The sequence below is a fragment of the Solea solea genome, chromosome 5, assembly GCF_958295425.1.
Source record: "Solea solea chromosome 5, fSolSol10.1, whole genome shotgun sequence".
Classification (NCBI taxonomy): Eukaryota; Metazoa; Chordata; class Actinopteri; order Pleuronectiformes; family Soleidae; genus Solea; species Solea solea.
Window position 1 is genome coordinate 5,449,092 of NC_081138.1, and position 25,389 is coordinate 5,474,480.

Here is a 25,389-nt window from a genome sequence, read left to right on the forward strand (position 1 = left end):
CCTCATCAGTCATTATTGATGCTGTTTTATATTATCACACAAAGAAATGCAGGGCCATCAAGAGTAGGATTTTTTTTCTAATAAGATTATGATTTCTTCCATCCTTCCTGTTTTAAGTGCAGGGGAGTCAGTAGCCTGCTCGGCAACAACATAAATGTGTGGATTTGTGTTGCTGTGCGTGTTCTCTTGTGGCTTTGTGATTATCTTGTCTTATCGCGTCTCATCTTGTCATTTTTTCTCTTTCACAAATGTCTCATATATCTATCTCTTGTGTTTATGACTATCACGTATCTTATTTTAACTGTGTTTTGTTTTTATGACTTTATGTGTGTCTCCTTTTATGATTTTATGTTGGCGAAGGTCTATTCAATTCTATTCTATTCTATTCTATTCTATTCTATGTTATATTCTATTCATCTCATCCTATTTAAATATCGTACTAATTCTTTGGCTTAACATTAACATTAAGAAGGTGTTACATTCACTTAAGAAGGTTGTACCATTATGCTTTTGCTATTAGCTTAGCATAATGCTTGAATCGATCATGACTCTTTATTCATTTTCAAATCATGAATAGTGCCGTTGCATAGTCTTATATCTTATTGTTGTGTGTTCAAATGTAATGTATGCATGTTGGATACAATTGGATATTTTTATGTTCTCAACCTTTGAATTACAATGCAGAGTTGTTAAAGGTCCAGTGTGTAGAACTTAGCGGAATATATCAACTAATGTGTTTTATTACCTTATGATGAGACGATTATGTCAGTGGATGACGACCCACTTTTTACAGATGGCAAACTATTGTGACCCAAATCACAATATAAAGCACAATACGAGAGAAAATTTGCGCAGAATATAACAATTCATTTACAGCCATATGTAAAACATCTAACATCAGTGAGCAAACCATTTTTTATGAGCCAAGAGATGTTCATTATATCTTAATTTTTGTTATTTAAAAAAAATAACACATACATCTTAACTAAAAATTCTGCAAATTTGTTTGGGGACCCCAAAATCTCTTGCGACCCATCTGTGGGTCTTGATCCAATGTTTGTGAACCACTGCTTTATATTATTAAACTGGTCCTCCTTAGATTCAATTGGAATAGACAACTTCACCTTTCTATATTGTACTTTCACAGATATGAAAATGCATGTTTATTATTTATTACCTTTATATTTACTGTCTTTGTTGCTGTGACACTGTAAATTTCCCCCATTCTTCAGATTTTATCTTATCTTATCTTATTTTATCTTAGATGCCACTAAATCCCACTGTTTCATGAATGTTTTGACTCTATTGACTTAAAGAAATTATATTCCAAGTCAAATCGCAAACTGCAACATCTGACAGAAAAATCGCAATTACATATTTTCATCGACTCCTTCAGCCCCATTCTCCAGAGGGCCAGTAACAGCTCACTGGCCCTGTACTTGTCATATCTCACTTGTTTGATCTGTGAAAAAAGGTGGGTTTTTTTTTTACCTCCTCTGGTTTGTTTTGTTCCTGCCCAGAGCAAAAAATAGTCTGTCATAAAACTGTCCACATAATGTAGAGACAGTTTTCACACAACAAAGAAAAAAGATATAATGCATAATTATCCAACTGTGGATGCTTGGTGTTTCCAGTCATTATCCCTGGATGAGATAACCATTTCCTGGATTCAGCATCAGGTATAAGACCTCCTTCACACTGAAATTAGTGGGTATTTGGAGGATTTGTGAACCTGTGTGAACCTGCTAAAAAAGGCAATTAACACTCTTCCCACTGCCAGTGGCTGCGCTGCCCTTTTTTTTATTCGCTCATTTGTCACCTGTGGTTGAATTCATGCATTCACCGTCTACCGCTTTATCCCCCACATGAGGAGCAGGGTACAGGTCACCAGTCCATTGCGGGGCCAACACACAAAGACAAACAACCACTCGCTCTCACGCTCAAAAATACGGTCAATTAAGAATATCCTATTAACCTCTGCATGATTTTTGGACTGTGGGAGAAAACCAGAGAACCTGGAGAACACCTGTGCACAAGAACATGCAGAAAGGCCCTTGGAAGATGATGTTATAATTAGTTTGTAAATTTTACTTTGTTCCCTCGTTCAACCTAAAGGCCTTAATAAAATAAGAGTAATACAAAATATAGAGGCAAATATTGTCTCAAGTTGTAAAAAGGAAAGTTTGCTAAAAACATTCATGGCATTCATCAAGACTAGAACTATACAAATACACACCATTTAAGGTGAGATCAAGAAACAGCAGGATCAAGGGCTTTTTGAGGGCTAAGGCTTGGTTTTAGGATTAGGGTTAGGCATTTGTTATGATTGATAATTTATGGAATGCATTTTTGTCCTCACTACGGATGCTGTGCAAATATGTGGGTTCGTGTGTGAGTGTTTCTGCATGTGTGGTGTGAGGTACCTTGGCAGCCAGGCATCTGACAGCCTCCTTCCTCTGTGCTGTACCATCGTTTGCTCCTGCAGCAGCAGCAGCAGCAGCAGTACTCTGGCTGGGCTGGGATTCAGCTGGCTGTTTGGAGCCTGTTCTACTCTGCTTATCCCCACCTGCACACAGCACAAAGCAACAATGAATGCAGCGCTGGCATTTACGCTTGTGTTAGATGAGGTCTCTCGTGTGTGTGTGTGTGTGTGTGAGCGGAGGAGTGTCAGGAGTGAAGTCAGTGAAGAAACACAATTAAACTGCTACAATTAATTAGTACATCTGTAATCAAGACTGGAAACGATCGCATTACACAGCAAGAGTGTTTGCTTTAAAGGCTGACGATTCAGAATCCCGAGCACCTTATGCTCTACCCTCTGTAGACTTTAAATCAAATTGACAACACACAGCACAGATATCAAGAGGTAATAAACTACTGAATACTGTTATTCTGTACTATATGGTCAGCATGTCCATGTTGGCCTTATAAGGGTTATATTCAGGTTGAATGAAAAAAAATGTTTTTTTTGTCCGTGGTTTACATGGTGGCCCCACCCGTATAACACGTAACCATATGGGAGTTGCATAATTTGCCCACTTCAAGCCCACTTGTCTGGAAGCCTGACAAGGGTACAAAAGTGGGCATGGGCTTGGAGTGGGCAAGCACGAGTGGGGCCACCATGGAAACCACGGACAAATCCGCGTGGGACCCATATTGTCACCCTGAATATAACCTTAGTGGAGCACACATAGACATGCTGGCTGGGGCTTTAGAGTACAGTAACAACATAGTACTACTATGATAACTTGGAGGTAATATTACAGTAATAACTTATTTCTAATGCTAATGATTGATAATTACCATATTATAAAGCATCTTCCCGTATGTTCCACATGCATTTTCCATAGTTATTACTATTACTTGTGATTACTAAAATATGAGATGGTATTACCATAACACTGATTGCAAAATTACTACAATAGTATTAAAAAAAAGAAGAAAACATCTATTTGTGGGCATTTTAACCCCTGTGAATTCTTGTTCTTGAAAAACAAAACTCTACAGCCCGTCACAGCATGTCACTGCGTTGCACAGGTTGGATGAGAGGTTGTTTTCCCTTTTTTTTCCCCAGACAAAAGAAGTTTTAGTCAGGTTTAGTGCCACTCATGAACAGAAAACAAATAACATTCTGAGTCTCCCTTACACAAGTGCAATCAGCAGAGGAACCTCAGGGGAGAACTTGAAAGTAGAGAGCATGACCCAGTTACTAACTCACCAAAAAGTGCTTTTTTTGTCTCATATCGTACAAGAATCTGACCTTAATGGAGTATTGTGGAGAATTCAAGTTCCAGCAGTCTGCTGTGTTCTTAGATTGATTCTTTCAGACACAAACTTTCTTGTGCAGCATTCTTACCGAAGACCGGAGAAGACATAGTGTGTTCCCTAGCCCCTTAACTAATGGCATTTCTACCGGCTCTACTCGCCTCACCTCGCCTCGCCATGGCACGGTTAAAGGCGACATAGACCAGAAGCTCCAATTAACGCTGCTGTTGTGTGTGTATCTGCGTCATTACCTCGTTTATGAAACCCTAAAGTTTCAGAACAAACCGTTCAGCCACTGCTGAGAAAATAGGGTTTTATTACTTTCCTGGGCTCTGCAAAGCGGAAAGGCACTTCCGTTTGCTGCTGATGTCATCAGTAAACCTCACCACTTGGTGCAGTACGGTAAATATTTTTTTGTGTTTCCATTAGGAATAGTACCGAAATAACCAGCCCCTACCGTTCCATTTTTTGGCACCCTTCCTTTAGGGTACCAGAGTAAAATGGTACAGTACGGTTAGTCTGTTGTTTTCAATGTCATCGTCATACTATGTGTTGTGCTGATGCGGCGGAGTAAAGGTACTGTTCTCAGTCGAAATACAAGCCTGACCCAAGAACACACGCACAAGAAGAACATAACAGTGCTGCAAATAAAAGGTCGGAGTGTTACATTTAGGGGAGGAGCTGGGGATGTGAGGGGCGCCAGGACCTCCCAGTGGCGTGCGCGTGCCGTGACAGCTGAGCGTCACCAACCGCCAGATGATAGCAGTCTTGCCGGATCCCGCGTTACCCACAATCACAGCACCGCGTCCCTCACAGCTGCTGGTTTTCCTCAGGACCTCCTCCAGACGCGTGAAGAGCCAGTCCCGTCCGACAAACGGCGTATCGGCGGTGATGCCGGGGACTTCAAACAGCAGCGGCTTGAGCATAATGTCAGCCTGTCTGAATGCCACCAATCTCCCTGCAAAGACGGAAAGGACATAGTTAAAGTCTGAAAACGAGCTACCGGTCAAACTTTGATGTTTAAAAGTCAGACAAATTAAAATGATGTTTAATGTGTCTGGCTGGTGTGACTACATATATATTTATTTGTATAGACTTACAGTACATTATTTAAAAACTACTACGGTAATGTTTTGTGTCTTTTGTGTAGAAGGTTTTATGGCATAGAGACTCTATTTTCCACTCACTGCAGCGCACTGCTGGGTAACTGAGGGAAATCTCTGCATGTGACAGTGCCAGTTTCAAACAACTCTTGAATTAAATTAGCATATAATTCTCGTGAGACTCTAATCACCCAAAATCAACACACAAAGAAGTGAATAAATAACTTCAGGGTCTAACAAGTCAGACAAATTAAATATCAAACTCCAGTCCAACGAAAAAAGCGAAAAATATGAGAAACACTTTTGTTCTTCTAACATCAAAATAATATATATTATAATAGATAGATAGATAGATAGATAGATAGATAGATAGATGGATAGATAGATAGATAGATAGATAGAGAGATAGATAGATAGATCTTTTAAAGAGTTCACACACCTATACAAACAAACTTATGGGTGTATATTCAATTTCTGACAGATAACCCTCTTAAATATTACACACTGGACCTTTAATGACTTCTTTTTTTTTTCAACCTGCTAGATTTGTCACCATGGTGACATATAGTGTTGAAAAATCACATGGTGTTTTGCTTTACTGTCTATAAACCCTCTGTGCCGTTACACACTGTCACCTTTAAGCCACAAAATACCTTTGGCGTCATCACTTGTGCGTCCAGCTGTGTTGTGTTTGCGAATGGAGCTCCTGTGTCCCGTAGCCCTTTGGTGGTCCAAATAACTCAAATCCTCCAGTTGAGTAGAGCTTGTTGCTGGAAAGAGAGACGGGAAGGGGAATGGATTGGAAATGCTAGAGTGAGACGCGGGGAATGTGCAAAGATACACATGCATTCCACACAAGTGTCAAATTCATTGCTTAAATCAATGATTGTATCCATGGAGACGGGAGACATAAACAGCTGTTGCTCTCAGCGATAAACGTTCAGCGACCTTGAGGCGAGAAGACGAAAGGAAAACAAGTCATTTTGTAATCTGAAGCCTGAGTCCGAAATCATCAAATGTTTCATACTGTCCCACACGTCACATGACACCAAATTTGTCATAATCAGTGGGAACACATCACCAGCTGTAACACAAACATGCACCGGCTACTAATAACACATACCTTGCTATAATGAATAAATAATTGAAAAAAATAAAAATAAAGAGTGTGTTGCACAGAAGAGCAAACAACAAAAGAAGAAAGTTGTTCACTCCCACAGTCGCCTATCTATACTCCCACTCTCACTTCAGAGTTTATATGTCAGGCTGGTTCACGTTCAAGACACTTAGACACCAAGTCTTCAGTTCACTTGTTGGGTTGTCAATCTTTTTCCTTTAGAAAATGTAATAACCTCTTTCTGGTATTATGGCATTACATATATATATCATCGCACAGCAGAACACAGAGAAAGATTATGTGCACTGTAAAAACTTTCACTGCAAGAGTCGTCCTGTAATAAAGTCTATTGAATCTTTTTGAAACATTAAAACATTTGCATTACAATTGGCACTGTTATCTTCTCTGCATGAATGTTTTTCATGGATTCAATATTTTATGAATCTATTGCAGAATAAATATGTTCTAGATAGAATTAGGGATGACTTTGAACTTGAAAGTGAACTTTTTTTTGCTGATATCCAATGTGCCGATATATCGGGAGTACTTATGGGCCAATAACGGATACGGATGTCAATATGTATGTTTTCCCCTCTGCTCAACAGTGTTTTGAAGTGAAATTAACATAACATTTTTCAACTCACACAGCAGCAGATGAAAATATATTTTTTTTATTTTGCAAAATAAATAAACTTTAAAGAATTACAGTTGGAGTGGGCGCAAGCATAGAAGGAAGTAGCATCTTATTCAGTCTATTGCATTTTGGCATGTTTGCCGATATCCGATATTACATTTTAAAGCCAATAATATCCAATATCAATATCTTGCCAATAATATTGTTCATCCCTGTATAAAATATTATAGTTGTATATCACTATATCAAAGTGTAAGGCAGTTACTTCCGAAGTCAAGGTGATTCGATTACACTCGGTATTGGTATTTGACCGATACTTGCCAAAATCACTAGATCAGATATGACTGTGTTGAGTGTTGTGACAGTAACTATGTTCATAGTAATCAGAATAAAAGCCTGACTGGAACAAAAATGTCCCGTAAACATGCAGTCCGAAAACTTGTACAGAAGCTCATTGGATCTGACCCCAATCAGAAATAAATTTCAATCCAAACAAGAGGGCTGTTGTACGCAGATTGGAACACTCGATCGGATCATGACTTCCTGGTTCTGTTACTGCTGTATATCCAATCCAAAAAAGAATAATGAACAGACATGAAATTCACAGACTTGGAAGAGGACGAAACTGAGACGGCTAGTGGACAATGCGGGTGTAAGTCTGTTAGATTCTTCTTTTTCTGCTTCTACTTCTAAATCCTTGATGCATGTGTAGGCACACCACAATCTGATCATTTCATTCTGCAATTGGAACACATTTTTTAGCTCATTAAAACCAGTACGATCAGTAAACCCTAAATACAGCATACATGCTCTAAACAAAGGCAGCATATCATAGAGACAAGGTGACAAGGTGAGCGCTGCACATTTCTGACATGCAGTTGGAGCATCATGGGGACTAGAATGGCTGGTTATATCTAGGTGGCCAATGCATTGGTGCTAATGTACCTTCTAACAGCAAAGGTGTTCAAAATACTATAATGGACCTAAAACAGTGAAAGTTGTGATATTGGTATCATATCAGACACAAAACTGACTAAACTCAACACAACAAGTGAAAGTCTTCTTCACTTAAATGTAGTTCTAAATATTTTGCTAACCTATGGTGTTCCATTACAAACACTACGGCTATATTTTGAGTTGTTGAACATATCTGGATGGAAATACCTGGAAACAAAAGCTAAAATATGTATTCCTTTTCTTATATTCATCTTTTAATGTCAAACCCAGAAGTTTAAATAGAACAGCAAAAATAAAGGAATAATCCTACAATACAAATTTAACTTGTTTCACAAAATAATTTCTACTGTAGTGGAATATTATTATATTTAAGAATTATTACTCAGTACTCAATAGTACTCAGTCAGAAATAAGTGGTATATGTGCATCTCTTAAAAAAAAAAGGTATGATTCAATACCCAGAGAACTAAAAGTCAAAGACTAATATCAGACCTCCTGGGGGAAATTGATATTTCAGCACAAAGTGCATTTTCATTTATACACACAGCTCCTCAGATGGAGGCTCCCAAAGTTAAATGTCATTCAACTGCTCATTCATCCGTGGAGCAGTCGGCGAGAAAAAGAGTTTAGAACTACTGATCTTGTCTAATCTTGGCTTTTTCCAAACTCGCTTTCTCTCCGTTAATGAAGGAGAAACCAATCTCAGTGGTTTTATGGATTTGGGCATGACAAAGGACTAACCAGATTAGTCACAGCAGCCCATAGTCACTGGGATTTCTTGGTTTATACTGACGATTGATTTTCTGCATATTTAGGTCTGCGCTCATTCATAATCCTGAGTTGGACGGTTACATTTGTTTGAACTTCGATAACTTACAATAGAATTACTATACTTGTGTGTTTTATTGTACAGTCAAACATTTTACAGTGCAAAATGTACAGTGTTGATTAATGAAACTGTAATTAGCGTTGGTATTATATTATATAGTATTATAAAAGAAACTCAATCTGCATAGAAAGACCCATTTTAGTCATGCATTGATTTAGTATATACTGTATATATGTATATATATATTATATATATACTGTATATATGTATATATATATATATATATATACATATATAAATAGGTATATACAATTCTGTGTAAAATCTGAAAAGATGGAATTACTGATGTAATCTCTTCAGCGTGGGATTAAAAAAAGCAAGGGTCATATTGAACTCATCTATAACATATTGTGGATGGTCTTGTCACACATAGATGAGAAAGTGCAGCCCCAGAACACATGATGACCTCTCGCATTACTATAGTCATGTACAACATGTTAAATGCAGTAATCTCTGACGCTGTTATGGAAATTAAAGCTTTCAGGCAGCATTCACACGCTCACAGTCTGAAGAGACTGGGCATCTTTAAGCGTCCTTCGTCAGCCAGATCACTGCATCACTCTACCGTCAGACGTGCGTCACACGACATTAAATTAGTTTGGGCTCTTAACTGACTTTCATGTTTATTATAGTGCAGTGGTATTCAATTAAAATTCAGAGAGGCCCAGATAGAGAAAATCTGCTTGTGCAAAGATCCAGAACATCGTAATGTCTGGACTTAGATGCATGAGTATTTAGGCCTACACAAAAGACAGGAATGAAATAAAGATGCACATTTAAAATCAATATTAAAACACAATTAAAATATGTAAATGAAATGTCCCTTTTTCAAACATCCATTACAACAGTCCTTGTCAAATGAGTTCACGTGATGCTGATTAAGTCTATCAGCTCAGTATAGCAGAGTTTAGATCATTGCCTATCATTAGACAGGCAAGAGCAACATTGCACGAGTAAAGCGAGACGGCTGCAAACGTCTCTCTTGAGACGCTTGGAGTATGACTGAAAACACAAACCCACGAAAAGTTTCAGAAGTTAATTCTATTATTTAAAAAAAACAACAGCGGTTTGATGGTATAAACACTTCTTGTCCCTGTCCGTCTCTGCTCTGCCACTGTATGCACACAAACGCTCCCTCAGTCAGGTCTGATAGTATTGCTTGACAGAGCCCGTTTTCGGATGAAAGACGCGGCAAACAAATAATGTCACGCTGTTTGTGTTCATGAAGACCAAAGAGAAGCAAAATAATAAAATCTACAACTAAAATCACCAGAAGTTATGCACTGCACCTTTAAATAAACCCACTGTCCAAATTAAAATTGTTTTTATTTAACTATGATGTGTGCTGCTGCCTTTCTTGGCCAGGTCACCCTTGTGAAAGGGATCTTGATCTCAATGGGTCTTTTATCTGGTTAAATAAAGGAGAAATAAAAAAAATTAAAAACTTTTTGGCTGTCAGAACATGGAATTTGAAGCTACTTTTCTTTGATTTATCAGTGACCTTTCTAGCCTTTATGTCACTCAACATGTGCCAGTTAAAATGCAGGTAATCAAAACATGGGATATGGGACAGACATATTATGTAAGATATATAAATGACAAATTACAAAGAATTACATACAGGTCAACTATCCTTGTCATCACTTTGGCAGATCAGATTGTATCTTGGTATAGCTGGCTTATCTGCATAGTGTCTATCATCCTGCAGCAGTGCAGATGAAATGACTGACACGATATTATAATTTCCAGGGCACATGAAACCTGTTCTGTACAACAAGGACAATGAGGGGGCTCCCTGATGCAAGGCACATCAATTACAGGGTGAATGTGACTATGAGAGAAACAAAATAGATTGGGGACAAGCACATAATAAAACTCTGGAACACCAAAAACATGAAAACCCTTTCAACATTATTAAAAGGGCTTTTAGGGCCAGGAACATGGAGGCTATTCCAGTAATTGTCAGGCAAGAGCTAAAGTGGCGTAGTGAAGATAGAAGACGCTTCATTGCAGTGAGAGGCTGGAGAACTGCAGCAGAACCGTGTGAAGGAGGTGTGGAGTGGGATGAGAAAGATCGCTGGCTAAAGACGGCCATGCCAAATGGCTCAGTGGACCAAAGAGTTAACACACATTTTCACCCGCTTTGACACGGGGACACCAGCACAGCTCATCCCCCCACCCACCTCTGACAGTTCATGCTGATGGGACACTGTTCACTGCCGCCTACCCCATGCTCACTGATCGCCTCTCTTTCTGTTCCCTGCTGATGGCAGTATGGTTGATTACCCTCCAACCCCTGTTGATCCCTCATCACTTTAAAGGTCAGCTCTGCAGCGCTGGTCCGACGAACCCTCCTGCGTCCCCTCATCCCCTCATTCACCCCCAGTCAGCGTAGTTAATACACTTAAAAACACCATCTAGAGAAAACCCATCTAGCACCTTTTCAACCTTTTACGAATGGTTTGACATTTAGAAAAATAGCCTGATTCACTTTTTGGCAGAGAAGTAGATAAAAGGATCAATATCACTTTTACAACTGGTTCATAACTGAGCTTCAGAGGTGCCGGTGGGTGAATTCTTGGGATAAAGGCTTGTGGTTTTTCAGCCTGTATTCACTGTCATTTGTTCTAAAGCTTCAGTATATAAGAATTAGTGTCATCTAATGGTAAGATGTTCACCCCATACTTTCCTTACCATGTCTGGGAACTACGGTGGCCTTATTTTCAGGAGTTAGCTGTAAGGTAACTGCACTTGCTTGATATAAATGGTAAATAACCTTCCTTTTTTTTTTTACACCAGACATAACGGGGGAAAAACTTGCAAAATATTAATTTGCGTGCACAAAATACTAAATTGTTGTGGCCACGAAATACTAATTTGTGGGTTTAGTATAATTACCATCAACAGCTTGGTGGTAATCCTAACCCTTGGACAGCTGGGTAAGCAAATGGTTGAAACTGTAAAGTAAAGTTAGAAAGATATTCCCAGATTCAAACCTTCGGGATCAATAACATTGAACCAAAACACATGCATAGACCACAAGCTACAATCTACTTTTCATCAAAAAAGAGCTGGAGAAACTACATTGATTACGTGCTGTCGTCAGCAAAAGCGGAGTGCAGGGACTGTATTATCTCGGTGTATTATCCTATACAGTATCACTGTGACATTTACTGAATGCGTTATGACACTACACTGTATTGTAATGAAGTTGTAGCTTGTTGTCTACATCACTATGATTCAAAATGCCTTGTTTTGGTTAAATGTTACTGACCACAGAAGTTTGAATCTGTGAAAATCTTTCTAACTATAAGGATTCCTTGCAAAGTCAGGCTTTTGAGAATATTGTAACTCATTCCCAACCTAACATAGAACTCAATCACACTATCTCTGTCCATCATGCAGCTTCAGCCCTCTTGCGCCACTTTTTGCTTGCACAGCTCTCAAGGTAATTCATGGGAATGGTTAATATTATTAATTAGTATTTTGTGCACACGTTATACATATTTTGTGGTCTCAAAATGCTTACAATGCAAATAAAGAAGAACACAATCCTGCCTGGTATATGAAGGCGACCAATCTGCAGTCTCACCATAATGTCACTATTTCTTACACACAGGAACTTTATAAAGAACAAATAAAAAAAGCATTAAATATCATATTTGCTATTTTGATGCATCTGAAGCCTCTGATTTGTCCACTGAAGAAAAACAGTGCTCTAGATGGCTTTTAGTCCTTATACTGTACATTTGCTTTTTGTCATCATGGGCCCAATCTCAGGTCACTCAGGGGGTGATGAAGCAAGTTATTAGCAGCAATTAGCATTTTCACAGGAAACCTTTAAACCATGACCTGTGACAAAGCCACAGGTCCTATAGATTTCCAATTATAAACTGACTACTTGCTAAATTACACCTGAACATATATATACTGTATGTATTTATACATATGGACCATGCTAATTTCTCTCATCACTTCCATGCTGTCATTATTATATCATTCTTTTTTTCCCCATAGTGTTGTGACATCCACCAAGGATGAGAAGGAAGCCCATAATCACAGATTATAAGATGTAAAACAAAAAAATAATTTTTTTTTTGAGAAAATTGATATAGTATATATAGAAATGAATGAATGGATTGGTAAGCAGGAAGCTAAAAAAAATAAAATTATGTAAATGATGTTGAGTTGTGGAAAATGTGGTGGGAATAAATAAGTTCATACTTCCTCCCACTCCTTTTTGAACATGTAAATTGATAGATTGTGTGTACCAATGCGGTGGAATGCCCATCTGCATTTGATTTCTTTGTCTGTTTTGTTTTTACATGTTCGAAAAAACGAATCAATAAATAAATAAATGTTTTCATTTGCGTGGGTTTATCTGTAAGTTTATCCTACAGTTGGCAACTTCCTGATTACTCATCCGAATCACCTGTGCTGGACTGATTGTCTCCTACACAAAACCTGGGTCAGCTCTCCGGTTGGCACCAGTTCATCTACCTTAATATTGTTCGGGCCAACTAAACATTTGTCTTGGGATTCAACTAAGAAATTTCTCTAGTAACATTTGAATGCTTTTTGTCTCCGGGAAATACCTGTGCCTGTGTCTTCGACTTCCTGTTTCTTGGACTTTCTTTTTGTTATTGTAGTTTTTTTACCCAGGAGTTTCCTGACAGTTTTCTTTTTTTGGAGCCAGTCCCAGTCAGACATCTACCTGCTATTGTCACCAAACCACTTGACACTCTGCACTGCCACCATCTTCATAATCGCGAGGAGAGAGTTGCATGCTCTAAAGTCAGTAAAATTACCATTTAGAGCAATCAGTAACACTTCCTGTCTACACTTTATGATAGATTTGTGATGGGTAGATCACCCAAGTATGTTCCCATTACATTTTGGTAAGAATTTTCCCACTGATGTCACAAAAACAATTTCAGGAAGTCCCTAGCTCTATTTTAATGGGCAAAACTGTACAAAGAAATCTGATCGCTGTCAAATCAAAATATCAGATTTGAATAAAACTTGGTATGTGTATGCGTGATCAGAGACTCTACCATTAGACTAAGTTTGATCCAGATCTGATCCCGATTATGGATTTGGCAACAATTTAAATTTAGCACGGGAAGCCTCCATTGGCCAAGTTCAGATATGTATATCTAAGCGGCATCGCAACAGGTCAGGATGAATTTTTGTCTTGCTTATGTAAGATGGTAATAGCTATAAGCAGCTAAAGTTCTATAGAGATCCAGAAAGTCTTCTGGATCCAGTGGATCTGTGAAACTATGTGGCCTTCAGTTAGCATCAAAATGTTTAATTTGCCAATTGTGAGCTATTGTAAAAACAAGTCATACAGGCAGGTAATTGTATGCTTATAGAAAATCTTAATTTTCTGTCAAACATGTTTTAGCATTGAATGCAATAAAGAGTACAAAACCTTCATTATTATATTCTTATATATTATTATAAAATATATAAAATCGCCGAATGTATGGCATCATGTATGCATATGTGCAACGTTGCTATTTCATGAATGTAGAGTAAAAGTCTGAGGTAGTTTTTTTTTTTTATCTTTATGCTGAGTTTCATCAAGAGAGCCTAAATGAAAGCACCAGCTGACAGGAGAAACTGGCAGGCGTTACTGTGAATCCACTCCTTAGGGAATCTCTTCTTTTGCTCCAACCACAACTGAACTGACATCTGAAGGAAGAAAAAGAGCCTTGTGCACTTGCAAAGATCGTGACTGGAGAGGGAGGTGGGAGGGGGGCATTTTTATGACAACTGGAGGCCTCAAAGGATATTTAAATGTTAGTGCTCACTGTGCGTATCCAGCTCCAGTGTAGGGGGAAGTTAAGTCGGATGAATTGGTGTAAAATGTCAAGTCAACAATCGATTTAATCAGTTTGTCATTCAGTCAATATTTATCAGTCTGTTAATTAATCACCCAGGTCACAGCTGTCACATTCATTCGCTCATTAACCTACTTCATCGACAGCATAATGGAAGCTTTAGCAACTCACTCACTGGTTCACTCATTAACACATTATGTCTCGTTTGTATTCTCCTTACAAAAAAATGGAAGTGCAAAAAGGACACATTGTTGTTTGACGGGGGGTTATGTGTGGGATTTTCTTTTCTTGGCTTAGAGCAGTGACTTCCTGGAGTTTCTGGAAAATGTAACATGTTAATTGGTGAGATTTTAGTGGTGCTGGTTGGCAGATTTCGCTCCCTTTAGACGGAGCCAGGTTAGCTGTTTATACATGTTCCCGGTCGACAGTATATGCTGTGGTAACGGGTTTATGGCTCCAGTGTCATATAAGTGAACACCTTTTATGTCGTTAAAAGGTGCATGAAATAGAATAAGATAAGTAATTCAAACATGTTATTTAAAGTGTATGATAACCAAGTTCTTGCCGCCATTTCTGTAAAACCGCACATGACTTTCTGGCTAAACACCTAAACACCGCTTTCGTCACTTTCCCGGTGCTTCGGTGATGAAGCACCAGCCCTCCTCTGGCCACACCCCCAATATGGGGAGGATCAGAGTGGAGAGCATGCAGAGCTGCATACATTCAAGAGATTTCGGGAAAGGAAGTAGAAAAATTAAACATCCGGTTTATTATTTTCATTCTGCAACCAGTGTATTTATACCTGGCAACAATAAATACCATTTTCTGATTGGCTGAGTGGTTGCTAATTCAAGACAGCTGTATGAATGAACTACGCAGAGCAATCTGTCTTCGCATCACCAAGTCATAGATTACTAACTTATGTGCGGTGATTTTTGACACTGAATGCGTGAGACTTGAGAGTTCTGCTCTTTCAAATTGGCAATGAATGACAACCAGAGGCACACGCTGTGTGATGCTGAACTGTACAGATCATCACAGTAAGGGCAAAAAGTATGCGACATCAGTTTACCGGCCAACTCACTCTCATTGGTTATTGTGGGGTTCTGCTAAAGCCCCCAATCACTGTACAGTTGTAAATGTAAACCATGTTTCATACTTACAGTATGAATTCAATTAGGGAAGACTCTGATGCGTCATGACATCAAAATCTGTTAACCCCTCACACTACAGGATAATTTGGCCTGATAATCTGTTTAAATCAGATTAAATCAGTAGGCTGCCACGATTTTCGGGCCAGTTCCAAGAAACAAATGGTGTGTATTTACTGTATAAACTGCAGCACTTTTGTAATCTTGATGACCTCTCAAAGCTGCTTTACACTCCAGTTTTGCCATTCACACCTATTCATACATTCATATCCATTCATGCAGCACATTCATGTTGGGACAGGAACAACTGTGTCTTGTGTTGTCAGCAAACCTTTAACCTTCCAGTTAAAAGACATCTTGCTCTACCAATCATCCACCATAGCCTTGTAACACTAAGTCAATTACTTATCAGTTTCTACATATTTTTACTACTGTACTGCATTTTCAATAAAGCAATACAAACTTTGGTTACGCTTTATATTAAGGCGCTTGTATTAAGCATTAATAAGCATTAATAAGGCCTTTATAAGTACTTATAAGATGCTTATCAACATTATTATGTGTTTATAAAACTATGTAAGTGTTAATATTGTCATTGTAGCATAGTTAATATCAGACTATAAGACACTTGTAAGAAGCTTAAACCACCCACTGTGTCTTTGTCATTGCCTTTACTAAGTGTTAATAAGCGTTAATCAGGCGCTTATAAGTCCTGATTAGATGCTTATCAACATTATTATGTGTTTATAAAACTATATAAGTGTTAATATTGTCATTGTAGCATAGTTAATATCAGACTATAAACATCTAATAAGGACTTATAAGGGCCTTATTAACGCTTACTATAGTTTTATAAACACGAAAATAATGTTGATAAGCATCTTATAAGGACTTATAAGGGCCTTATTAACGTTTATTAACGCTTAATACAAGCGCCTTAATATAAAGCGTTACCAAAACTTTTATTTCACCCTATTTTACTGTGTGTTTCACTAAAAGAACTTGAAATTACCATGTCAATTCCCATGACTGGACACACGTTTTGTTTAAGTGAAGCTCACAATAGTCCACTGTCCACAGAAACGCTTAATGCATGTGTACACGCACCACAATCAGATCCTTTAATTTTGCATCCATGTCAAAGACGAAATTGCAAATTCCAATCGGAACAAATCTTTTTGGAAGGAAGACATTACCTATCCCTCCATCCCTCTTCTAGCGCTTTATCCTGCACATCAGGGTGGAGCTGCGCCGATCTCAGCTGACATAGGGCGATAGGCGGGGTACACCCAGATCGCCAGTCCGTGGCAGGGCCACATACTGTACATAGACAAGCAACCACCCACTATCACACCTATGGTCAATAATCGAAGCTGGAGAACCCGGAGAAAACCCACGCACACATGGGGAGAACATGCAAAGTCCCTGCAGAAAGGCCCTTGTTCTGACCGGGTCGTAAGTGTCCAGCAAGGTTAACAGAAGCACAGCTAATGTATCAACACCTCATACAACGATACTTAAAAAAACAAAAAAACAGAACTATCCCTTTAGTGGCATCAATCACCTCATTAAAGTGCACACAGAAAGGAATAAGCACATTACCCAACATTCCAAAACTGCCACAAAAACTGCAACAAAAGTGAACGTACCTGCCACAGAATTTGGACGTGGCATCACGAGGGAGGAGGTGCTGTTTACGTGGTACTGTGGGAGGGGCCTTTTCGGCGCTGGCGGCGTCCTGGACTCCATGATGTCAGGTTTAGGTAAGGCCTCATCTGGTTGGGCGATCAGATTGTCCCTGTATGGTCCAGAGTGACGGTCCTCGCTGACACGGCCCATTGCACCAGCACCGCCCACCGGGCCTTCATCCTTCGTCAACAGCTCGCTGGAGGTGCTGCGTTCCTCATTCTCCGAGGAACTCGTGGTGGTTGCTGATCCGTGCAAAGAAAATTAGATTTAGGCGAAGCAGCCAAAAAAAGAAAGAAAGAAACAAAGAAAGAACGAAAATCAAATCCTACTTCTTATGCATGGAATTGCTTACTTGCACTTTTGTTTCACTTGGAATTGACAAAAAGTCGCAACATGCTTCTCATTCAGCAATAAAACACCGCTGTTTTGCACACTTAAATCTTATCAATGTGTTTGTGTTGCTGCTGTAGTTGACGCAGCCTTTACCCTTTCGTATGTAACTATAAATACAAACTCTCTTTGGAGAGGGAAAAAAAAAAGTGTCCTATTTTAGGAGAATCACACCCATAAGCAACAAAGACAGCAGTGTCCCACTTTTGACAGGGGGGAGCTGAAGGCTTGAGGCTGTGGTGGCACAAGCAATATAGAGAAACTCGCTGTGGGGTTGGTGTACACGTTTGACAAGGACTTGCATTTAAGCTTTGTTGCATCTGCCGTCCTATCAATCACCACGTAGGGAGGATTTCTGTTCAGGTAAGTGCTTTTATATTTTGTTAAATAGGCACTTTTTTTAAAAAAAAAAACTAGTGATGCATGGTCATGGTTTTCTGTCTGACATGCTCCACATGGTGGAATAACAGATATAATGGGCCCAGCAGCCATTTTGACATGTTTTAGTAAGAAGAGTACAGGTGTTACTCATCCAATTAATAATGGCTCCGTTCAGTTCCTGTAAGTCAGGAGAGTATTTCACATTGTCAAGGATCCTTCTGTAAAGCAGAGCTATGCAAGAGTTTTACACTAATTTAACATCTTTGGAGTCGTTGTGATGGGTAAATGTGTTGTTGCAGGGAGATTTGGGGGGCTGTCTCCACTCCCCCTACTGTCTGTTAGCAGAAAAACAGCCTTTCAAGATCAGGGTCGCCGACCCGGAGTCCTCAGAATCAGGAGGTCTCGCGAAACATGCACGTGCAACGGATAATCTCACAACACATATCCAACATACCCAATGTGGAGCCATGTATTTGATTTTGAAAAGATTTCTATACCGGATTCCCTTCCTTACGCAACTCTCCCATTTATCCGGGGTTGGGATCGGCACTGGGAGTAAACTGGATATGGTTCCCTTGTGGCTGGTGTCAATTTAGAGGGTCCAATTAACGATGAACAAGAGGAACTGGGTATCTTGCTCAGGGGTACCCCAGGCCTTGGCCCGATGGGAACTCGAACCGCCAACCCTCCAGCTACAAGCCCAATGCCCCTCCATATTTTACTGATGCATACACTGCAGTTCATTTCTGGGTTCAATTAGAAAATGATAAACTGTGATAATTTATGGTAAATATAAAAATTAATGTAAAAACACTGATTTTATTGTTTTTATATTGATTATGTAAACATATAAATATAGACACAAATGTAAAAATGTTTCTGGAAGAGTTCTAAAAGTATGTTAAAATTGTAAAATGTCAAGGTGAAGATGTATCACATTTTTTTTTAAAGAAACAATAAACTGCAAAATAAAAAAAAATCTACAAATAAAAAAGTTAAAGTTAAAGAAAAAAGATCTAATACACATCTTTACAAAAACACATGTATGCAATGACTTCTGGTCTGAGGATACACAACATGCATTTTTGTAAATTCTCTGTGGGAAATACTCTTTTCGTTTTAAATTTTACAGAAAACAAAATCCTTGAAACTCAGCTGTCCTTCCTTGACTTTGAGAAACACTCGCTGTGACAGAGGACCAGTTTGCACCTTGAAACTGAGGAAGCTAAGTGGAACTCAGCCATGATTCATTTGATAATTTACACCCATGATATTCCTTGTAAAGGTCTCATTTAGAAAATCATTCTTAAAATCGTAGCCAGGAGATAAACAGCAGCATCTCTCACCTATGATTCCACTGTCCTTGCTCTCCAGGGTGGAGGTGGGGCTTTGAGGAGGAGGCCCAGGGCTGCTGCCGGTGGTGGCTGCAGGGCCAGGACCAGGGGCGGGGCTGGATACAGGACTGGAGAGGGTTCCAGTGGGGCTGGTGCTGGAGCTGTAGTGTGGTGAAGGTAAAGGTAAAGGCTGGGGCAGATTCTGGCCTCCAGCACTGGTGCTGAGAGTGGAGGAGGGACTCTCTGAACATGGGGAGGTAGTGCTGCAGGTCAGAGTGGAGCTGGGACTCCCTCCCTGTGCAGAGCTGTCACACTGGAAAAGAGCGAGAGGACAAAGTGACAAGAAGATGTATAAAAGGAGGGAATGTACTAAAGAAAAATAGGAGAGACACACCTGGACTAAGTTATTATATTCACAGTAAACACAGTAAATTGACAGTGTCAGTTCCCTTTCTTCGAAGCAATACCAGCTTGTGCGTGACAGTGTTTGCCTTTATGTGCATTGTTCCATGTGATTGTGGCTGTTCGACTGTGCACACAGATGGTAAATGAAATGATAATTCCAGTTATTTCCACCCTGGCTGTCATTTTTCCCAATTCCGCATAATGACGGCTGGTTGTGCCGAAAACTAAATCACTCACGGTAGACATTTACAATTTACTGTGTAAGTAACTGTGCACACATTCTGCTGTTCCACACGGGGTGGATTTCACAAAAATGAAATGAAATGTCACGATTTCTTTTCTTTTTTTTCTTGGGGGTGTCAGGTTGCATTTTAAGAATATAAATTCCACTGAACACAGGCATCAGACTGCCTGGATGAGGACACAAATAAAAATCAAACATGTCATCACAAACGATGTGCAGAGATGTAGAGTGTGTTGCAGTACAAGGACACATTTCATTTGCTTTTTTTGGAGTTAGCATTGTTTGTGCAAAGAAAGAGCAACTGTAAACAATAAAGCAAAATGATGAAAGGTCAAGTGTGTGACTTTTACTGGGGTTAATTTGGGGTGTAAAGTATTTCAGGCACAAGGGCCTTGCTTTACTGAAGTCGACCATCTTATGCTGCCACGTTTCTCCAGCTGCCAAAATGTGCAAACCAGCCCGATGTAGCGAGCCTTTTGCATTTTAAGCGGAAGTGCATGACTCAAACGAAGACTAACGACATAAATGTCCAGCAAGTAGGAAATAGTGACATCATATGGTGAGACTGCAGATTGTAACACAGTGTTTCCCAAACTCTTCATACAGGGAACCACTTTTTAAAACTGAATTGTTAACCGAATAATTTCCAAGATATCCATCCATCCATCCATTTTCTACCGCTTTATCCTCGACAGGCGTAGTCCCTGAACTGTTCACCAGTCATTTCCAAGATATGTGTAGTAAATGAATTACAACCTCCTTTTATCCACATTATTTAAAAAACATACATGTAAGTCTTAACTTAAAGGTTGGGACCCAATAAAAAAAGTCTATGGGAATCACTTTTACATTTACACAGATTAACTGAGCTAAAGCCGTAGTTCGAGCTAAGGTATGCAATCGGACAACCGGGTACCTGTTGACCATTACGTCACAGAAAAATGGATCGTGCCATGGTTCTGTATGCGTTCTACCAGCTGTACATGTTAATTGTGATACAAATTAGATGGAGTATGGCTCTTTTGGTTGCCGGCACCGTATCATTTCCAGCAAAAGTTTATATGTTGTCTCCTTCTACTTCCAGGTCAAAGACTGGGGAGGAAGTTTTGGTGCATGTCCGACTCCAGTCCTACTAAGCGCATACATGCAGGAGTTATCGGACTATGAATCGAATTATCCAGGTATGTTAGTCTGACTAAGACTAGCTCGATTTTAGTCAGACTAATGTGTTTGCATGACATTAAGAAAATTGAATTATTGTCTTAGTCTATGCATGTAAACGCACTGACTGTTGTAACAAAGGGGGAAAAGTTCTCTGCTCACCTCTTTCTGTGGCAAAGTGTATCAGAGAATTATGATGGCCTTCATTTACCAGAAAGGATTTTATTCTTCTTTGTTTGCATGGTAAGCTTCTGCTTCAAAACACAAACACACACATTTTTGGTTTGTCCATTCAGGCTGCTGTACTGTAGAAGCATGACAGTGTAAGATGTGCAAGATGCCGTAAACAAAGGTCTTTGTCTAAAGGAATTATAAAAGGCTTATAGTGTGTGTTCCATTTGTAGTCCAAACTCCGAATTTCTGAGATCCTCATTAGAGGAGGGCTCCCTGGCCTTGGATTTCCAACTCGAAAACTCTAAGCAAACTCACGTACCCCAAGTAAGGATTCCAAGATTCAATTAAATTCAATTGTATTTGGATAATGCCGAAAAAACAAGACACTGTACAAAGACAGCCTCATCAAGAGCAGAGTAACCCAACAATGCACACAATGAGCAAACACTAGGCATCAGTGGGGAGAAAAAAAGAAATCTCTGACAGACTCAAAGCTGTGCAGCCATCTGCCTAGACCGGTTGCGGTGAAAGGAAAAATGGGGGACACGGGAGAGGCGGGGGACCGAAAGGGGGGCAAGAAAGGACAAGAGGCAGGTGAGGTAGAGATCGAAGAAAGAGACCAGCAGAAATACAACAACTGTCGCAACTCCACCAAACAAACACTGCTCTGACCTCCGAGTTCCGCAGCATCATTCTATGGCTTCTTTTTTTGTATTATACAAATATTCCAGTAACTTTCTGCCAATAAAGTCTCATGAATACAACACACTGGACCTTTAACACACTATATTTCAAATTGCTGGAGGTACTTTTCCTTAATAATGTATGTGTATGATCCCTTCTATGAACTTCTCATTAGACTGTAAGAACTTGGTGGACATGGATGAGGGGAGAAAGAAAATATCCCTCATCCTTGCAGTTGGATCACGTACGATTCCGGTCTCTTCATTACTGATGCAACATTTTTGCAGCGCAGAAACTGTAATGGAGACGAGGCAGCGAAGCTGAAGTGGCTCACCGTTATTCCCTTTATACCACAGAGCCTCATCTATCATAGCCGGGACAACCCACATTCCTCATCTGAACCTCACCATCTCTGTGAAACTGAGTGAATCTGGAGCTCAGGTGGTGGAATGAGGCTGATAAAAATGGGCCAAGGCTGAGCAAACGCAGAGGGATAGAGAGATGGAGAGACATCAGCACATACAATAACTCTCAAACAGAAGGCTTCTGCAAATACTGCTATGAGTAGAGCAATGGAGCCCACAGCAATGAAAATTAATGATGTTATAAAATAGCAAAAGTATCGATCCCTCTTGCCAAGGCGGGTTTGAGTGGTCAATCGCATGCATTATTTACTGTGGTGTTTTCTAGAATCTTAAGTGAGTAATATTTGCATGTTCAAAATTTAAAGATCCCTCAGGTAACGGTAGCTAACAACAGAAGGTCAATTCATAAAACCACGTATTGACTTTTTATTTGACGTGACAGCAAAAAGGGCCCAGTAAATCAATGTGCTGCTGCCTTACCTTCTTTTCCCTCCTGTCCTCCATTGGAGAGCTAGCAGAGCCAGGCGTTGCTTCTCCCAATAAGAAGCATAGTCTGGTCATCAGTTCCTGGGTAGAAAGGGAGGAGCCCAGCTGGGGCTCCACGTGGAGGTCTACTCAAACACACACACATCCAGGACACACGGGTTAACGGGCAGGATGAAAGTACCATTTAACTTTAGCTCACAATCTTTCCCACTCATCGGCAAGCACTAGTGGACTGAGAAAAATTGAAACATCCACAGGTCAGCACGGCCCCAGCTGCTGCCCCCCTGATTATTACACACACACACACACACAGTGTGGTTTCCATGACTTCAAAGGGCATTACATTGACTTACATTCATTCCCTGGAGACTTAACCATATAACGTGTCATCATCTTAATCATTCACATTGTGGGGGACTTGCTTTTTGTCCCCATAACAAGTAATACCTGGCACACACACACATACTCTGTGGCTTCCCAGTCCCTGTTTGAGGCAGCAGCGTGGGGTTGTGCGAGGTTGAGAGTTTGCCTCCACTCACGCCTGCCAGGTGCTCTCGGTTAAGAGACGGACTGTGAATTTCAATGAGCTCGCAGTCGACTCCGGCGCAGGGAAAAAGAAGGAGTGCCCCGGCTCTGCTTCAGCTGTTGCTCCTGGAGAAAAGTGGCTTGACGCACGGATCTTGTGCTGCTTTTTTTTTCCTTCATCGCCGTTTAAGATTCGGCTCCCTGGTGCTTTGACCTCCAACCCCGAGCTCCTCCACTCTCCACACCCACCACTGCAGAGCGAGGCTCGCAACAGTTTTTCAAATCAGCTGTGCTTGGCCGAGCTGAGCAGCCCAGTGCTCCGTTCCCACACCTCGTCTCTGCCCTGTTATCAGCTGACTAACATGCATATTGAGTAGGCATGCAAACAGACTGACAGGACATCGCAGATTACAAGAACAGCACACTCCTCCTCACCAAAAACACATCACATTTGTTTCTCTCACGGATTCTATCCAATATTATGTCTTCCTTGCTCATTATCTCCCTTTCACAGGTGCTGCATTACACCAGAGCAGATCAAGGTCAATTATAAGAGGAAAAGCCTGGACACTTTTCTTCAAGGTGCCACAGTTGAAGTCTTGGTCAATAATACACTTTTCACTTCACGCGTTGAAAACCTGCAGGAAAACTTGGGTGAAAGTGGAGAGGAGAAGAGGGGAGAAACTTTGAATTTAGTCAGCACAGCACTGCGATCCAATCTGGAGTAACATGAGGACACACACACACTGAATGTCTGCGACTTTTCATCAAACCACCTAGCAGTTGCCATTGGAAACGGGAAGCTGAGAGGTGCCTGGCAACAGCGGATGGAAGATGCTTCATAAAAATCCATTTAGCCAAACAGATAGCCCTTCTGTTCAAACACACGGAGAGGGGCTGAACCCCGAGCTGTGGCTGATAATTGATGCTTTAATCTGACCAGAAACTGGAGGAGGAACATGCGGCGAAGTCGGAGCAAAGACTCGGGAGAAACTGTCATAAAACAAACGCGCTCTCAATAACATGCAGAGGATCAACACAGTCATTACACTCCTCAGAAAGGGGACAAAAAAACTTCATCAAAACCTTTAAATGTCACTCAAAACAGCCACCTTGTGTTACAGCTCATCCTTCACTCGCATCTCACCTCGGCCTCGTTCACCTGGATAAACAGGCATGATGCTTATTAAAACACACACACACACACACACACACACACACACACACTCCAGCTCTCACCTCTGCGGTCTGTCTTGCCACGGCACGAGGCAAAGACAAGAGGTCCTCTCGCACTAGAAGAGTCCTCCACATACTCCAGCTTCTCTACACGTCCTTTTGGCCACGGCGAAGAGGGAGCGGGAAGGGAGGGAGGGTGGAGACAGGGAGGGATGTGAGAGAGAGAGAGAGAACCAGAGAGAGAGAGCTATTAATCCTAGCCAGATGAGATCTGTGGTGCAGAATTTGAATTGTGTCCCAGGAGTATAAAGCAGTATGCACAGAGTGTGAGAGATGTATGGAAACAGTGCAATATTCACTGTAGCGTGGGTGTTTATCTATAATATATCAACACTGCAAATGTGTGTGTGTGTGTGTGTGTGTGTGTGTTTGTGTGTGTGTGATAGATGACAAGGGACAGTGCACGTCCACTGTGTGTGTGTATGTGTGTGAATGTGTGTGGGTGTGTCTCAATTTATGCATGTTGGTACTCGGAGGCGCAGATTCTCCAGGAATGATCCTTCACAGGCAGCGACGAGGTGTTTTGCAAACACTTCAAGGTTATGCTGCGTTTGAATCATGCATGGGCTCTGAGACGCACCGTGTGCATATATATACATATTTCACACTTTCAACGGTCACCATGACGCTGTATATTCTTACTTACTGTTGTTTTCTGTGTCATGATCATTTTGTGTACAGAGGGAAGATAACAGGGCAGTGCTGCACACAGTGAACCGTTACAGCACCCTTTTTTTCTGAATGGCCGTACTTGCTGCAGGACACTGCCCCCTAGTGCCTCTTTTAAGGTGGTTACAACATGGGAGTATGTTTTCTGTTCATTCTAAAATAACAAAAGTATGCTTTTTTTTTT

General features: G+C 40.3%; 1 protein-coding gene across 3 annotated transcripts in view; it reads right to left on the reverse strand.

The window, feature by feature from the left end:
* The window catches only part of LOC131459273 (protein TANC1-like), a 63,724-nt gene that overhangs the window by 31,369 nt on the left and 6,966 nt on the right, over positions 1–25,389 (reverse strand). For 2 of the 3 annotated variants that reach the window (XM_058628860.1, XM_058628859.1), the window contains exons 4-10: positions 24,540–24,632; positions 22,770–22,900; positions 19,269–19,569; positions 17,112–17,393; positions 5,522–5,638; positions 4,433–4,723; positions 2,424–2,566 (exon numbers count right to left, since the gene is read on the reverse strand). In XM_058628860.1, the coding sequence (XP_058484843.1) occupies positions 2,424–2,566; positions 4,433–4,723; positions 5,522–5,638; positions 17,112–17,393; positions 19,269–19,569; positions 22,770–22,900; positions 24,540–24,632 (1,358 nt within the window). The remainder of the gene's footprint in view (positions 1–2,423; positions 2,567–4,432; positions 4,724–5,521; positions 5,639–17,111; positions 17,394–19,268; positions 19,570–22,769; positions 22,901–24,539; positions 24,633–25,389) is intronic. The other variant, XM_058628863.1, reaches the window with a different exon arrangement.